Raw genomic sequence first — 18,053 nt, forward strand, 5'->3', positions numbered from 1 at the left:
TATTAAATATGGTGTTTAGGGGGAATCATTTTACAAAACTAACATCTGTAGTTCCCTGTGTCTGCAAAGAAATCTTGGAATAGTAAAAGGAAGTGTACTTCAAACTTAATAAACTTATGAAATGTAAATAATAAAAATGTGTGTGGGGGCTCCAGCTGACCGGGGGCTGGCTGAGGCGGTGGTGGAAGCGGACCAGTCTGCTGAAAACCTCCTGGCAGTAGGTGTGCAGCTCCTCCAGCTCGTCCTCTATCAGTGCTGCATCCTGCGGCGAGCTCTTCTGGATCAGTGTCTCTCCAAACACTATCAGCCCGTCGATGCGCTCAGTGTTCAGTGTGATCTCCTTCTGGAAACTCTGCAGGAAGAAGGTTGGATGGTTGTATAAACGGAGACAGAATTTCAGAAAACCAAACGTGACTGTTGGTAGTGTTTGTAAATGGGTAGAGAAACCTTCCTTGAAAAAAAATGACCTGCAGTTTAATACTGAAGCCAGTACCTTAAACGTCCTAACATCGCATTTCTTCTAATGGCTGCAAGACAATTTAATAGATAAATCCACCTTAAAATGTATTAATGCAAAGAGGTGTGTTTGTTCAGAAAGACTGAAAATGAACCGAGGAGAGCTTTTTCCACACACAATGACCAAACAAGTGTCTGTGCCCTCACATTAAGCTGCTGTATCTTGTGATGGACGTCGCTCTCTGAAAAGTGTTCCACGTTGGTGAGCTGCAGGTCCAGCTCGGTCAGCCACACCAGCATGCTCTCCCTGGTGCCTTCAAATTCCTCCCTCTGGCTGGTAAAATACTGAGAGGAAAGAGAAGACAGAATGGATAGAAGAGAGAGGAAATGTGGGTAGATTTTTAATTCATTTTTTTCAATGTAATTGAGAAAGTAAGCAGTTTTTTTTCAAGTTCTCAAACTGGTGTAGAGTACTGTTCCCTGTCCAGCTTCAGACTGCAACTTTCAGGAAAGTTAAAATCAAACAAGAGGAAAGTGATTGACGATCAAAGCAGAGACTGTGAAAAGTAAAGGAGCTCTTTTTAAGTTTTCTCTGCCAATGAAAGTGTTTTGTTTTGCCAGGAGTGTGTGGTGGTGATTGTCACTTGACATGAGTTTCAACCATTATCGTCTATATACAACGAGAGGTTATAATTTGCCCTCAGAGCAGTGCTACATCTTCAGGGCAGATTGGAGGATACATTGAGTCGTTATCATAAAGTGATGAGATAGGGTGGGCCTAGCTGGCTAGCAGCTAACTTTAGTAGAAGAAAAGAAGCGATAGAAGCAAGAGTTTACATTGGCGTTGCTTTCAACCCTTGCAGACAGCTCTTGGCGAGTAAAGGAATAAGTTTGATGCTGAATATGCAAACTTTTTTCTAGACTGGTTAACTGCTGTTAATGCTAATGTTAGCTATGTAGCAATAGCAAACCTTACAAAGCTTCTGTAATGTCCTTTAAAAGACCAATTTGTAAATTTCAATCAATAAGCAAGATACTTTTGCAACACTACAAACAAACACGTCTTTGTATGTGCAAACTGTTGCTCTGTCACATGCATGATGGGATTTTTGCACACACAGGTGCAAAAAGTGTTAGAGGAGAATAAACAGGAGTGAGTGGTGACGACTCTTTCTCCTCTCAGCCAGTCAGATCACTCTGTAGCTCCTGTACCGTACCTTGAGCCTGCGGAGGATGGCCGCCACTCTGCGGTGCAGGGTGTCCCAGCGTCGGTTGCCCTCGTGGACCATGGCTTTGAGCTGGCTGGCCCGGTCAGTGCGGTTCTCCCTGGCCAGACGGCGGTACTGGTTGTTGACTAGTTCCAGCTGGGTCAGTCGCTCATGAACCTGCCTTTGGAAACCCTAGACAGGAAGCAGGGAATCAGGATGAATTAACAGCTCATTGCTAACACACAAAGGTTTATATCATTACATGTTTATTTTCTGGTTGTGTGTTCTTTTCATAATGTCAAATAGAGCTGAAATGATTAGTAAAAGGATTTCTTTTCCAACAAAAAAAAATATTTAGGATCGATTTGAGAATCCATTGATTATTAATGCATTTAAAAAAAAAAAAAAATTAAACTATTTATTGCTTGAACATTTTGACTATTGACTGGTTTTCTATGAAAATACACTGGTCGCCTTTGGATTTTGACTGTTGATGGACAAAAAAAAAAAAACAATTTAAATGTCAGCTTCTGCTCTGGTACAATGTACTGGGCATCTTTTTTTCTCTATTTCAGATCTTTTGTAAACAAAAAAATTAAATGAGAAAATAATCAGCAATTAATTAGTTACAAAATAATGTTTGTCACAGCTGGAATGTAACTTTAACAGTTTAATTTACATGTACTTTTTGTATTTGCTCATTGATATCAGTGTTTATTTGGCAGTTTAACCTGATTTCCAAACACTTTAAAGAGTGTTTCTCCATACTTCTCCATAATGTGTCAAGTCAAGAGTCATGAATTAAGTTAAATAAAGTTTAATACAAAACAATGAGAATATTTCACTTTGAGAAACAAATAAAACAAACAAAATAAAGCAACTTCAGGCCTGTTTCCTGTGTCTACCTCACAACTGACCTCAAACTTCTTGAGCTCCTCTTTGGCAACAGTATAAAGGACGCCAGCCGAGTTGGGGTTGGCAGCAGTGCGCTCAGACATCTTGAGCCAATCCTCAAACCGTGAGTAGTCATCGAGAAACTTGCACCAGAGTGTCCACGTCTCCTCGATCCTACAAGGAGATATGGCACTGGAGTTACAGTTCCACTGTGGAGGTTTTCTGTGACACTGATGAATGCTGTTCTTAGCGATGAGTGAATTTCTTTCTTTTTCTGATCATTCAAACTTTGCTTTGACTTGAAAACATGGCTATTATGACATGTGAAACACTGAAAGATTTATCAGATTAGAATTGATCAAAATGGACTAAAATTGTTGATTGTAGCATGACATCATCAGATGTGAAAAAAGCACTCCTGAAAATGGAAATATGTTTATTAACCAGTCAGCTCATGTACATCATAATATATAGTAACGCAGAAGTTACAGGGAAAGAGAAAGGACACAGAAGTGTAGTGAAGTTCTTCTGTCTTCAGGGAAGTCTGCAAGGATTAGAGTGTGCGCTCATCTGACTGATACATGAACGTGTGTTTTAGCTCCTACCTGAGCCTCCGGTCCAGAGCCATGGCACAGATGGTCCTCCAGCGCTGGTCCAGGCTGCGGCTGGTTTCCTGCAGGGAGTCGCTCTCCGCCTCAATGCCGCCAGCAGCATCTTCGTCCCGCAGCAAAACATCACACAGATTGAGCACCGACGCTACACCCTCTGTATGCTGCTCAATGTCTCTCTGCAGCTCCTGGACACACACATGGACAGACATCACATCAGTCCACACCAAAGACATCATGTATTAAACATCAGCCCACAGACAGAGGACAGTGTGCCACTGCATGAGACCACCGCTCCCAAAATTAAACAAAGGATGGTTATAAATTATTAAACATAAACAGAGACAAAGAGAGGGAGTGACAGAGACCTGGAAAAACAAAAAGTGGGAACAGAAATATGAAAACAAAACGCAACAATACAAACAAAAAAAGCATAAATACCAATGAAAGAAAAAAAAAACATATCGTAGGCAAAATGAAAAACAAAAAGGAGAGATATTCAGAAATAAATTTCAAAGGCAGAAATAAAAAAAAGAAAGGATGACACCTCACAAAGTGAAATTGCCTGTGTGTGTGAGAACAGCATGATATGAAGTGTTTGTTGACGAGCGACCAGTGTCACTGGCTGCTGTGTGTGGTGTGTGTCTGTCTACCTGCTGCTCGGCCAGCCTCCTCTGGATCTCCTGGTGGTGACAGACGCTGTAGGTGATTGGTCTGGACAGCTCGGCCTCGATCCGGGACAGCCACGAGCGGAGGTTACTCATGTTCTTATCCAGCTGCTGTACTGTGACCAGTGTCTCCTTCAGCTTCCTCACCCTGCAAAACACACACATCCACACACACAGACTGTTGAATAAACAGATTCATTTCACATTCAGTAATCATTTGCAACATTAATTACACATTTTGAGTAATAATGAACTCAACCAAAAAAGGATTCAATTATACTTTTAGTGAAGAGGTAAAACTATCCAATAAATCACAAAAAAAAGGTTAGAGGAACATCTGAGAAAATGGCGAGAGTTGTTTTTTTTTAATGCTTTTCTACATCGTTAATTGACTTGTGACCACTCAGATTTATTTTATGACCCCATTTGGGGTCCCAAACCTCAGGTTGGGAAGCAAGATCAAGAAAAAAGATAGTACTTAAATATGGTATAAGACATCTCTTCTCTTTGTAATTAAAAAAAGGAATACATTGAAGAGAGAAAAGAGAGAGGAGAAGAAAAGACTGACAGGAAAAACAAAGAAAAGCAGGAAAAATAAGACTCAAAAGAAAAGCAGGTAAAAAGGGAAAGATTAAAACAGAAGGAAAGAAAGAAAGAAAGAAAGAAAGAAAATACAGACAAAAGAAAATAATGACAAATTGATGAAAGATAAAAAAAGGACAAAAGACAAAATGCGGGGAAAAAAACAAAGATAAAAGAAGACAAAAACAAAAAATACAGAAAAAACAAAGAAACAGGCAGAAAGAAAGAAAAAAGAGACAGAAACAAACACACAAACAAACTTTAGCTGTTCACTCTCTCAGGTATCTTACGCTAGAACTTCCAAAGTCTCCATGGCAACTGACCCCCTTGTGAACACACACACACACCCACACACACACACACACACACACACACCACGCCACACTGACTGGTGTCATAGCAACGCTCGGGACAATAAAAGCTCTCTTCAGAGGCTTAAAAGCCTCTGAAAGTGTGCCCCATTCTGGAGTTTGAGTTAATTTCCCCAGTTGATCCTTCCTGTCCGGTCGAGGTCCAGCAGAGCCTGTCAGGGCTGAGAGGAGATGCTCTCTACCAAAATAATAAGTACCAAAAACAGCTGTGAGTGTAAGTGGCAGGCTGAAGAATGCATGAAAGGGTCCAAACATATGCCAGACATTGGGACGACTATAGAAAAGTGAGTGTGTGCATGAGTGAGAGCCCCTTTTAGTTCTCTTCTCATGAGAAGTGTTAGACCTGTAAAGGTAGAGATGTTTGTGACATTTTGGATTCTTCAGAGATTTCAGAGAAGAATTATAATGGAGTTGAAGTTCATGCACAGTCTTGGAAAAGGTTATATCGATGGTTAGTGGTGAGTTTTTTTTTCTTTTTTGAGTCGTTTTGAGTTTCAGCCAGGAGCTGGCATCATATGCTTTATAAAAACAGCTTCTGACTGAATCAGATTTTTGTACCTTTTAGACTCAATTTTGCTTTATATATTATTGCTTTATACGGCTGTTTGTGTTTAGACAACATCGAACAGGTGAGACATTTGACTTCTTTTGTGAAATGAAGGCTGTGTGAGGCTGAGCTATCACGATGACAATGCACAATATTTAGCAGGTACAATAATTTCCAGATGTGCTGTCTTCTTTTAGCGTGTTAGCATTATAACAACTGCTAATTAATGCTTAACAAAAAATACAACTGAGGGTAATGTAAATGTCATTAGTTTTGCAGGCAAATTCAAATTTAAACCTTATGATGGTGCTGCTGGAAAAGTCAGAGGCGTACAAATGTCAGTAGGATTCATTCTGTGGAGATCATGAAAATCTGCACAAAACTTCATGACAATCCATCCAGTTGTTCTGATACTTCAGAGTGGACCAAAGAGGTAGACCAACCTGAGCCACACCGTTAGCATGGCTAATGAGAATTGTGTAGGAGGATATTGTTATTTTTCATGGTTTGGTATCAAAAAAGTCACATATTGGTCCTCAGGTATTTGCATAGGCACAACCCAAAAATTTCAAACATTTTCCAGAGATTAGTCTCAGACCTGAAAACCACAGGTCTGTAGCAACAAATATCGAAAACTGTTGAAATATAGAAATATGTTGTCGACTACTCAGTCAGATTCTGTCTGTTTGTATTTATGCAGACTCAGTTACATATGTGGCTGCTTGTCTTGAGACACCTTTTATTAAATGAAAAAGAGGGAATAAAAAAAAAAACCATTCTTTGAAATTAAAGGATAAAAAAAAATGTTGTTGTATAAAAATTCAGGTGGTGTGTCAACATCAACAGTAAGAAAATTCAAATGACCCCTTGACAAAGTTCAGGGATAATGTATAGTATGTAGTCGGTGGGAGTTTGTGTGTGTAGTTTATGTGGCTTCATGTTTATGGCCGTGTAATGAAGACATAATACAGTCACTGTAAATTCTGTCCAGCACAGTCTTCCACTCTGCAGATACAACCATCTTAGTCAGCTTAATTGTCTCTCTCTCCTTTTCACTCCCTCTCTACCTCTGACAGCCTAACAAAGGCCAGCAGCTTCATGCGGAGGCCAAACAAAGACACAAAACCCAGTCAGGGGTCCTCGCTGAGGAAAAGGACAAGAACAGAGTGGAAGGAGAAAACGGAGCAGAAAAGAGCAGGAGGAGGAGAGAAGAAAAATGGTTGGAGGATGAAGAGGATGAAGTTAAAGTGCAGCTGATCACAGGGGGGCTCAAAGTTATTCACAGACTTAACTCCAACTGACATTTACTCCTGCCACTGTAATTATGTGGCTCTTTACTGCACATGTGCTTTTTCAGTTTCATGCTTTGAGTTATAATAGTATGAGCTGGCTACATACAGTACAGTACAGAACACATATTTTATGTTACTGTAGTCGATGGCTTGTATGGATGTACCCCATTCTAATGCAGCAGTTTCCATCTATATATGTATAAAATGTAAACATAAATGAAGGGCTTCCACTTTCAGGCAAACAATGTCCACTTTTCCCGAGTATGTTTATTATGTCGACATCTAGACATAAATAAGAAGGATATTTAAAGCTCCACTCTTTGCTATTTTCATCTTAACTTGAATCAATTAACTGTGTAATGTAAAAGAGGAAACTTTAGTCAGCCCTGTTTCTAGAATGAGCAGGCAGCTGTTGCTGAGATGAATCTGCTGTGTGGTCCTGATCCAAACAGCAAAAAGACAAAGATAACAACTCTCTTTTTTCTCTGTGGAGCCCAAACCAGAGCAAAAAGGAGAATAAAGAGTGGATGTAAATTTTGTTGGTTGCCTAAATTGACCCCAATACCCCTGAAATCTGCTTGTGGAGTCTTTGAGGGGACGTCACTTTGACAATCAGTAATTAATGCATGCCGACAGACCCCGCCCCTTCCATACTAACCCACCCACCCTTGCTCACATCATCCTACTTTGACAGACTATAAAAAGGGAGGGGTTGTCAGTGCGGACGTGAGGACATATGGTACTGTCTGAGACTTAAGCACAGTTTTTTTTTCGTGGTGGTGGGGGTAGGTTGGATCTGCAGGGCCAAGGAGATATGTCTCCTGCTCTTCCACAGGACTGTCCATCTGTCTGTGGGGGTCGGGGGCAGTAGCTGTTTATCATCACAAGGGTTTAACCTCTTCAGTCTGTACATTAGAAGCCATGTATTCCTGACAGCTGCAGGACCACAGAACAGCAGGTGGATGGCTCTAGAGCTATTGTTTAATTACAGGCTCCTGGTTAAAGCCTATCAGTCCTTAATTATGCTTTTTAATGTAGAGTGGCTTTGCTGTGAAAGGTGCTGGTGCAGAGGGATAATAACTGGCTTTAGTAACTGAATTTAGTGTGTGGGACACTCAGTAAAACTCAATAATCATCCACACACACAGTTTGATTTTTCATTTAACCAGCCTTTCACTATTACATCCCCAAGCTTGTGGTTCACACTTTCAATATTTGCCAATATTGTTTTGATGTCCTTTTGTGGGTTTTGGAAATTGATGCAAATACACACACATACATACATGTTAGTGGGTCAACAAATCACTCTGTGCAGCTTCTGTGACAGCTGTGGCTCCTCTCACCTGGCTTCGATGTGGTGGAAGAGGTTGTGCCAGCGCTGGTTGACCTCCTGCAGCGAACCGCGGACTTGGGTCTGCTTGGCCTCATCACTGGCTAACAGCAGCTGCTCTCCCAGCTGCTTCAGGTGGCTCTTATTCTCACTGAACAAGTTGATCTCTTCCATGCAGTCCTGTGGAGACACAGCATAATAAGATTATGCTGAGTTTTTCTTACAGTATTGTTATTATGTAAAATGATTTAATCCCTGTATAATGTGGATATAAACTTCGGCTGTAGTGGACATTTTTAATATCCATTAAATGAAGCATTACATAACTAAACTGCTTGTTTAGTATGCATGTGTATTCTCATGTTTTACTAATTTAGCCAAAACGGATGAGAAATAAGCATTTCATTTTTTTAATTAATCTCATTTGTTTCATCTTGAAACGATCAGCAAAACATGAATTAAGTTTAAAAAAGAAAACTTTTAAGTGTTAAAGAGTATTCAATTCATCCAAACACCTGTTCCTGTGCCCTGGAGCAGTCGGGTGTCACAAGGAAGTGCCATTTTCAGCTCTGAATAATGTAAACCACTATCACAAGCCTTTAATTTTCTCATTTCTCTAATAGACCAAAACAGTGATCCTGCAATGTTCAAACCAATTATCATCTCGTTTACTAAATGAGGAAGCTTCATGATGAGACAGGAAGGTACAAAAGGCTTTCAGTCACTGAAAGGACAACTGTTGTGTGTGAACAAAGGCCACACAGCCATTCCATTCCAGGCCACCATCTGTTATATACAACATAATGCATGTTGCTCATGTATGGATTTTAATCATGCACTGACATGCTATCCATGCTCTGGATTATGGGGATAGTGTGCAAGAGGTATCCTGTGTAAAAGTTTTATACTGTGGATGCAAGTGAGATTAGATCAGCAGTGGTATTTGAAGGTTCAGTTCCATTTCACTATAATGAATCTCAAAAAGTAATGTCACTCTAACCAGTGCTATGTTGTATAATGTGCGAACAGTTTTAGGAAAATACTCAAAAACAATCCTCTCTTAAGATCATTTGTGAGACAAAATATCAGATCGATGTCACAACATGACAGCCTGGTTTTTTAGTCTGTCACATTAAAACCTAGTAAACCTCTATATTTGTAAAAGAAGATATTAAGATTTCCTAGATGTTGTACCTTCTTCAGCTTCTCCACCATTTCCTCGATGCTCAGATCTCCGCTGTGGCACACCTTGTTCTCCATCTGAGTCAGCCAATCACAGAACTCTTTGTTCTTGTCGTTGAAGATGGTCCAGGCGTTGAGGCGGTCTGCGATTTCTTGTCTGCGCAAGGATACCTGGTAAGGACAGAGTCAAGGTGGCAAACTGGCATTAGGCAACTGTGCACACTATTGCACACTTTCTGTCAGCGAGACAACTGTTTGAAACATATGAGTGAAGTATCAAAACTCCGAAAACTATGGGCTCAAATTAGGGTCAATAAGAATAAGAAATGTCAAAGAAGAAGTGGTTTTGTAAACATCTGTGAACAGATACAAAGCAGAAAACTGCATGTAAAAATCACCAATCAAGTGTGTCAGCCTGAAGCTACAAGTAGAATTTTGACCCTGCTTTTACACCTGAATCTGATTGGACAATGATGGTTCAATCACAAAGCTGTGTCCAATCAGAAGGCAGGTGGTTGTGTTACCTGAAAGGTGTAGTAGATTTTAATGGATGATGGTGCAGGATCTTCTGTGACACAGGTGGGTTTGCATTGATAGACAGCACACTAAAACTTTATTTTACATTTATTTTTAAACATTATTTTCTACGGCATCATCAAATATAATTAAATCCACCTGGATCATGGAAAAGCCTTAATAATTAATGTCATTGTACCTGTAACTTGTGTAATGATAATAAAGGTATTGAATTGTAGTGCTGGCAGGACACCTGTGCAGGACAACTGTGCTGGACACCTGTGCTGGACACCTGTGCTGCCCCCTGAGCTCTAATAGAAATAAACTTGTGAGTTTTCTGATCCAGCTACATTTACAGATGCATGGAAACTGGTTTAACTCTCACACTAATAATTTCTGATGCAAGTTTAAGACAAACAAGGGATCTGGTGCATTGTCCACACAAAGCACTAAACATGATTTATAGTTTTTAAACAAACCATTAAACTGAGGAATTTTACAACAGCACAACAAATGTGCCTCAGTTACAAGAGTCAGGTACTTTCTTTGCCAAATTTACTACAGACCTGCTGGGAACAACTGCGAGCGAAAGTCTTCACTTTAACATGAAACAAAAGCTTCAAAGCAGTGGTGCCACAGATTTTGACAGATGTCAGTCCAGTCTGAAAGAGGGTTATTTTATTATGATACGTCCTGGTATGTGTCCAGGAAACACTGTGGCCCAAATCTAATACACAACAAAGCTTTTTGTAGACTTGATCTTGGTGCTTTGGTGTGAATAATCCAGAAATGCATAAATACTGTAAAACTGACTGAATACTAAGTGTTTTCTCTTACTTCACTGAAGCAGCAGCAGGAACATTTATTCCAAATTAGTAATTAACTGAATTGAGAAAAATCCCCAAGAGTCTGGCTATTTGATAAAATGAACAAAGTCCAAATGACATCTTAATGCCATGAAAACACCCCATTACATAGCTGAGGAGGGGGCTGATGATCTTTTTGAGGTTAAAGGGCTTAACCAGCCCATGGGGCATGTTTGAACCAGCTATATTTTACTGCTCAGTGGCATTTATTTGATTTAAATGAGCCCTGCTTTGGTTTTAATGTACTAACACTGCTGGGCCTGTTGGACTCTGGAGAATTTAGGGAGCATTGTGAGCTGCAGTCACCCTGTGAGGACTTTGTGCTTCCCCAGGAACAATAGAGCCTGTCCTCTGAATCCCTTTAGACCAGCCAGGCCATCTGCTCATCGGATCCATTCCAGCGGCTTCCCCCACCTACAACCTGTTAACTATGCAGAGGAAAAGCTGCTGTGGCGCAGATCCATGCCCCCCAGCCATGTCAGGAATGAATAGGGATGAAAAAGTCTCAGGTGTGATCAAACAGCAGAAATTAGCCTGTGCTTTATTTCCAGAAATTACTTTCCAGCAGAGATTTTACTTATATTTTTATTTTATATTTGGTATTCTGCTAGGTCTTTCCACTGGTTTTCAGGAAATTTATTGTTTGTTTTGGGACAAACTTAAGAAGAACTGAGGGGTTGGGATGAGCAGCTATCCATGGTTGTACATGAAATGAAGACAAAACCCTAAACATTAAAAGAAAACCCAATGATTGGGCATCCTGGCTTATGTTGCTGCATCTGTGACTCCTGCCAAGACAGGAGGCAGGTGGAAGCAGACAGGCAAACCAATTAGCATGAAAACAAATGATCCCATAGCCTTAATAACGGCAGGAAACGTCCCAAGTATGTCATAACCGTTGCTTTCTCAAGAACAAGAGTTCATTTATGTTTAAGCCAAAAGACTTAACTGTAGGAATTTGAGCCTTTGTGTATAGAGCGGAGCTACTTTCACCAATAATGCAGTTACAGAATTAACAGCCTGTTCTGTTGGAGAGTTGGAGAGCTTTCACAGTGAGTCTGAGTCGGGAGCTAATTACAACCTTAAAAAGCTGTCAGGCAAGTATGTAAAAAAAAAAAATCTGAATAAACTACAAAGGGCTTCAGTTTCTTTTGTTTGCTGGTAAAAGCAGAAAAAAGCTCAGAAAACTTTAGCAGTGGAAAGTTGCTTAAATATTAACAAGAGGGCAAGATGCTCTAGTTTTCCCTCCATGAACCTGCACATGGTGGCTCTTTTCTCACACAAATGAGTGTGTGAGTGTGTGTGTGTGTGTGTGTGTGTGTGTGTGTGTGTGTGTGTGTGTGTGTGTGTGCTCAGCCCCAGTGGTGCACAGGCTTTGTGCTGCTGGTCACTGCCAAGAAACCGCTGGTAGCAATGTTTCCCTCCTTCTCTCCCTCTCTCACATACCTCCCTCTACACCTGCTCCATCTACAATCTCCAACTTTCTCAGGCTCAGTTTACAGTGTTTGTGTGTGTGTGTGTGTCTGTTCTCACCTTCATACACAGCTCTTCCCACTGACCGTGGAGTTGTTCCAGCTGCTGCTCCAACAGAGCCGAGTCACCAGCCGCGATGTACTGGGACAGGTCTGTCTTCATGGTGTCCAGTTCCCTCAATCCACCGGCCAAACGCTGCAGAGAGAGCTCTGTCTCCTGCATAACACACACCCACACACACTTAAACATGCGGTCAGACAGCCATATACAAACTGTGTGTACACGCTTCTCTCCCTCTCTCTTGCTCGTGTTGCTCTGACCATCCAGATTAAAGGGCTGTGGACGGGACAGGGGGAGGGTAGAAGGGGTAGAAAGGGGGAGGGGAGTGAAAGCATGGGGGTATATAAATAAAGGGAAAGGGGGGCTAAACTCAGAGGCACTCTGGTGGGATGGGGGGTAGCCACTGATGGAGTTGAGGGGTGGAGAAACTTCAGCCAGTTTTCAGTCTGGCTGACTGGTTAGTTTTCTCCTCCAACAGATTCATACTGATGGATGCTATTATTATGATGAATAAACAACTTTATGTGTTAATGTCATACACACTGTACAATGATAACTATTTAGTGAACATGTGTCATGGTCATGTCACCCTCAGTGCCTGTTTTTCTGAAAAAGTGGAGACACAAAAGTGTGGATTCTTGGAGGTGATTTATGTTTTAGACAGAAATTAGAAGGCTTCTGCAGAAAGTCTGTCCTAAACAGTAAGACAGTCAGCTGTCGGGACCATGGCTCAGATTTTAGATGAAGTGAGGTGATGAGTGTCTGAAATCACTCCCTCATTACCCTTATTCACTGCTCCTGGTATAATGAGCAGTAAATGGAGATTTCAGACAGTTACTAGTCATCATAATTTTGAGTTATCACTGTGGTGTAGAGGTGCATTGACAGTAATTTTTGCATCTAATATGATGCAAAGAGCATGAGAAGACTGCTTTTCTTGTTACAATTTGGTATTTTTCAGGGAGAAAATGAACACATTCAGAATTTGGACAGTCGTATAAAAAGGGACACAGTAAATATAGCACAGAATATAGTCAATTGTGTGTGATGAATTGCTGTTCCATACACACGTCCACACTAGAAGAAAATTCTTCTGGGAAAATTCTGTGTCTTTTATTTTATTTTATTTTATTTCATTTTATTTTATTTTATTTTTTCAATCCACAAGTGGTTAAGTTTAAAAAGATACTGAATCTAAAATACTGGAATCTGCCGAAAAAATATCCACCATTTATTTATTTTTTTTTATTTATCGGTTGCTAGAAGCTCAAAATTCCTAGAATAAATATAAAGAACGAGACCTCAGTATTCTCAACAGTATTTTTTAAGTGAGGACTTGAAGGAGCTCTGGTAGTTTTGTGCAGGTTTTTAGAAAATCTTCTACAGAAGCACAATATTTATCTACTTCTTCAATAAGATGTGAGGTTGAAAGATGATAGGAAACCCAGCAAATCACATCTTATTTTTAAACTTAATGAATCAATCAGTACAATAAAATCACTACGTATTACTCATTAAAAGGTATTTTCAACAGACTCACAAACACACCAGCCATGTTTTAATCACCTGAATGAGCTTCTCTGGTCTTTCAGGCAGCTGCTGCTTCATCCTGGTCTTCACCTCATCCAGGTCAGACATGATGCCGATTACCCCGTCCTGACACTGAGACCACTTCTAAATACACAGCAGCAAACAAACACACACACTGAGATCTCCAAGTCTAACAAACATCTGACACAATCTGATCAGTCATTTACTTTGTTAAGCACAAATGTCTCAGCTTCAAACAACACAGAGGTAATGTCCAACTTTAAAGTTCTACTATTAAAAATTCAGTTGACTTCTGTTTGCAGTAAAAGGAATAAAAAAAAAAAAAAACGAAATGTGCTTTCTAAACATCTTTGTAAAAATCTGATTAAAGGCAGAATCGTTAATGCCATCACTATTCTCATAAACACACATCTTTGAGAATCAGATGCTTCTAAAAGTAAATCAAAATCATCCAGTACATCAAAGTAAATAGTATAGTCATGCACTCATAAATTAACATTTTAAAACAGGTACAAAACCAACACCACCAGTTTTGTTTTCCTAAAAATCCTCAGATACTTGATGACAAAGTTATTCTCTCTGTGTGAGTTTTGCCGTGTGGCTCAGAGGGATTTTCCTTTCCCCGGGTAGATCCTGTTTAGCTCAAAGGGGTTAACACAACTTTCCCTGACCTCTCTGGACAGCAAAACATTAAGACGTTGTACTGAAATTAACACAGCTCATGAAGCAGGAAAGACCTGCTAAAACCTGGACAGCAGTGATCACGCACAGCTTGGAGCTAAAGGAAGCCACAAGTATACAACTAAGATATGAGCCCTGCCATTTATAGTGTTCGTGGTTATTGTACTATACAACATATCAGCACTGCAGAGTTGGAGTGATGGAATGAAAGGGACAGACAATGACAACAAGCTGTGTCTGGATGTGGATCAGGGATAAATTTGAGCTGCTCTTTGATCCCTCTTGGCGGTAGCTCAATGCAACACACCAGCTCCTGTGTGTTTGTATTGGGGTAGGATCAGGTCCTGTATATAGGTCATGTAAAGCTTAATACTTTAGGTTTATTGGGCTCTTATTAATTGTCTGATTGCACTGTATAAAAAATAAATGTCTCTGTTACCTGAACAGTTGTATTAACCAGGTCTCTCCTCCTCTTCAGCAGTGAGGTGGTTCGTGTCCAGGCCTCCTCGACGGCCTGCAGCTCTGACTGGAGTCGACCCTGACACTCAGACTCCATCATGGTTTCACACAGATGTTTGCCAGCCTCCAGCGTCTGGTTGTAGACGGTGGCGTGCAGACCCAGAGCCTCTTCAACACACTTGGACAAATATGGAGAAAGAGGCTTGACATTAAATGTTTGATTTGTAGCATTAGACATTAATAGAACATTAAAATGTTCTATTTCCAATTTCTGCCACCACAGGACAAAGGCTTCTACTCCAGCGTGAATGAGGTTTCAGGTTCTTTTTGTGACAGAGAGAAATTAATGGGTTTATACTGCAGGAAATGAATGCGATTATACTGTAAGAAATGTGGTCTTGATTATGAAAACTATCATAATCACTGGCGCCAATTAAAAGAACCTTTCATCCAGATTTGTTCACAGATCACACTATTCAATTCCAGATTACATGAGATCAGTCACAAACACTGTTTCCCCACAGTAGGAAACACTGAAAACTGCAGACAGGCATTAGAGGCACTGTAACTCTGTCACACACAGGCAGGGTACTGGTCGGATATGTGTTGCTGCTACTTCCATCACAAATATGAAGCCTGAGGCTTGAATTTTTAGTTGGTCAGTAAATCATTAATTCAACTGTGAAGGACTGGAAATAGTCCTGTTCAATGTTTCAAAGGTGTGTGGGTAAAATTCTTGATCATACAGAAGGAAAAGCTGCAAGTTTTGAGCCAATTCCCTGAAAAAATTCCTTGCCCACTGAACCAACCACACAGTGAATGACTGAACTTGGATATTTAAGACGTACTGTGCAGCGCTTTCAGTTTTTGTGTATGTGTGTGTTTCTACCATTTATGTGGTATAATTTGAATCAGCATTTTTGCTTTGATTTAATTTTTATTGACAGAAAAGTTCAGAAAATGAAACAATGAATAAAAACAGAGCACTTGTTGTCATCTGTGCTAACCTGGTAATCAACAGCGCAGCTCTGCAATTGCTGCAGTGTGCACAGAGCAGGGCCAGCAGGAGGCAGCAGAGGGTCAACATCCCTCAGCAACTTCCACAGACGTTTCAAGCCGCGTTGGTAGATTCTCTGATGTCTGAGCTGCTCTTTTACAGAGGACCTGCGCTGGCTGGCCAGAGCAACAGCACTGAACCAGGTCTCCCTCATACTGGCCACTTGTGTCATGAACTCAGACCTGTACAGACACAACACAACAGCTGCAGCTTATGTTCCATTTGGAGAAAAACAATGTTGTACAGGTTCAGCCTACGTGCGGACACCCATCCACTTTCTTTGCAAAAAAACAGACACATAACCCAGCAGATTTAATAAAGTAGCAAAGGAGAAACATAAATTAGTCTGTCATAGGTCGTTCACGGGCAATTGCTATAACAACACCAAATCAGCAGAATTTGAAGACTCTCTTTAAATGTTCAGTAGCAGTCTCAGCAGGGGGAGCACAGGGAACTTTCCTTTGGAGCCCGTAAAAATTCAAGAGCTTTCCAAACACTAAAAAAAAAAGATTAAGAAGATTTAAGGAATCATCTAGGAAAGAGAAATCTAGCTGTTCCAGGGCAGGAAACACCTTCACACACTGCACATTGTTGTCAGCATACAGCTGAAGGGTAAAACCTTAAAAGGAGGAAACTGTCTCATTGCTGCAAATGCAGACTTAATCAGTATCCTCAACCTGAAAACTCTATAAAGTTTGTTACTATACATTTAAAATACTTCTATTATATATTATACTTCCAAGGCTTTTTCATAAGTCACATGTACCTTTTCTCTCCTGTTTCTTTTTCCATGGACTTGACTGCATCACAGAGAAGACCCTGCAGAAGCTGGTGTCCAGTTATTATGTCAGCCTGAAGCCTCTGTGGGAATAAGTGATAACAGCAGGAGAGAGAGCATGATGGGAGAATCAGTGATCTGCCAGATGTCCTACTATAACCACAGTAATATATGAGACAATCATTTGTGCTGATGAGGTCATAATTTAGCTTCCCCTTAATTGCCAAATATTTCTTTGTCAACATGCTTGTCACCTGAGTGGTACACAGATAAGCTGTTTATCCAGAGTTCATGTACTGTAGGGGAGGGAAAGGCTTCATTAACAAAGAATTTATTCACAAAGAATTCAACCCTAGCTCTATAACTAGTGAGAATAACTTTGCTTTTAACAGGATAAAATGTCACTTTAAATTTGAGTAATTTGGCCTATTTGTCAATGTCATTTCTGGCTGACACAAGTTCTCATCCCACAGAATATTGTAACATAAGTAATGACGCAATTTAGAGGCTGGTTTCTGTTCATGAAATCTGAATCTCAGTAATGTCGCTGAAATGAAAGAAATGCATTGTACCTGATGGACAGTCAGCATCTCTTGGAGACAGGAGAGACTTTGAGGTTTTTTGGATGTTGATTCCCCCACAAGTTTTTCCTTCATAAGCATCAGGTTCTTACATTTCTCCTGAAAGGTCTGGGAACACTGACGCTCAGCCTGCAGCTCTCTGGAAAACAACATAGGACTTTTACATACAAAAATGTTTGTGGAGACAAAACTACTTTAATTAGATGCGACAAGCTGTCAAGTGCATCATCCATCTTAAAGGCTGACATGAATTTATGAACCAGATTAAGTGAAATGTTTCACAAAGAAATATTGATTACAGCTCTGCATTTGTTGCAAAATGTTTTGTGAACCTTTTCAATTGCCGGACATACAAAACGTACCACACGTCTCTACCCTTTATGAACTTTATTTGTTTTGGATCTAAACTTTGTCACCTGTTCATGTCAGATGTGTGAGTCATGCTTTCAATCCACTCCCTGCTGAGCACGTGCAGTCTCTCCCTCTCCTGGTTGTTCAGTGTCAGATAGCTGCTCGTCTCCCTGACATCAACCAGTGACGGAAACAGCTCACTGAGCTCCCGGAGAGCCTGCTGCACATCCAGGAAATATTAAGCATAGAGCACGTTTTTGGTTTGAGGTCTTGTACGATCCAGGTGCTTTGAATTTAAACACTTACAGGGAAGCTCATTGATGGGAATAACAGGGATTTGCACCAACCTTCACAGAGTCTTTGTCACTTGTACCAGCCTGTAGTTTATGTCGTATGTTCTGTGTCTGCTTTTCAAGGCTCTGCAGACGAGTATGAAATTGTTTCTGCTCCTCCACATCATCCTGCACAGACAGAAATATAACTATAACATTGATTTGACGTCTCTAATCTCTGTTTAGTTAAACATTTTACAGACTGGCTAT

At 40.4% G+C, this 18,053-nt stretch overlaps 1 protein-coding gene across 11 annotated transcripts in view; it reads right to left on the reverse strand.

Annotated features, from left to right (window-relative positions):
• syne2a (spectrin repeat containing, nuclear envelope 2a) overlaps window positions 1–18,053 on the reverse strand; it is an 83,881-nt gene that overhangs the window by 6,802 nt on the left and 59,026 nt on the right. For 10 of the 11 annotated variants that reach the window (XM_071467631.1, XM_071467632.1, XM_071467629.1 and 7 more), the window contains 16 exons: window positions 17,859–17,972; window positions 17,577–17,731; window positions 17,152–17,299; window positions 16,568–16,662; window positions 15,752–15,983; window positions 14,725–14,922; window positions 13,620–13,727; window positions 12,054–12,209; window positions 9,151–9,309; window positions 7,970–8,136; window positions 3,820–3,982; window positions 3,164–3,354; window positions 2,582–2,732; window positions 1,674–1,856; window positions 664–801; window positions 161–352 (listed from right to left, as the gene is read on the reverse strand). In XM_071467631.1, the coding sequence (XP_071323732.1) occupies window positions 161–352; window positions 664–801; window positions 1,674–1,856; window positions 2,582–2,732; window positions 3,164–3,354; window positions 3,820–3,982; window positions 7,970–8,136; window positions 9,151–9,309; window positions 12,054–12,209; window positions 13,620–13,727; window positions 14,725–14,922; window positions 15,752–15,983; window positions 16,568–16,662; window positions 17,152–17,299; window positions 17,577–17,731; window positions 17,859–17,972 (2,550 nt within the window). The remainder of the gene's footprint in view (window positions 1–160; window positions 353–663; window positions 802–1,673; window positions 1,857–2,581; window positions 2,733–3,163; window positions 3,355–3,819; window positions 3,983–7,969; window positions 8,137–9,150; window positions 9,310–12,053; window positions 12,210–13,619; window positions 13,728–14,724; window positions 14,923–15,751; window positions 15,984–16,567; window positions 16,663–17,151; window positions 17,300–17,576; window positions 17,732–17,858; window positions 17,973–18,053) is intronic. The other variant, XM_071467634.1, reaches the window with a different exon arrangement.

The sequence above is a fragment of the Trachinotus anak genome, unplaced genomic scaffold (assembly GCF_046630095.1).
Source record: "Trachinotus anak isolate AG129_WGS33_773 ecotype Australia unplaced genomic scaffold, CSIRO_AGI_Tana_v1 ptg000031l, whole genome shotgun sequence".
Classification (NCBI taxonomy): domain Eukaryota; kingdom Metazoa; phylum Chordata; class Actinopteri; order Carangiformes; family Carangidae; genus Trachinotus; species Trachinotus anak.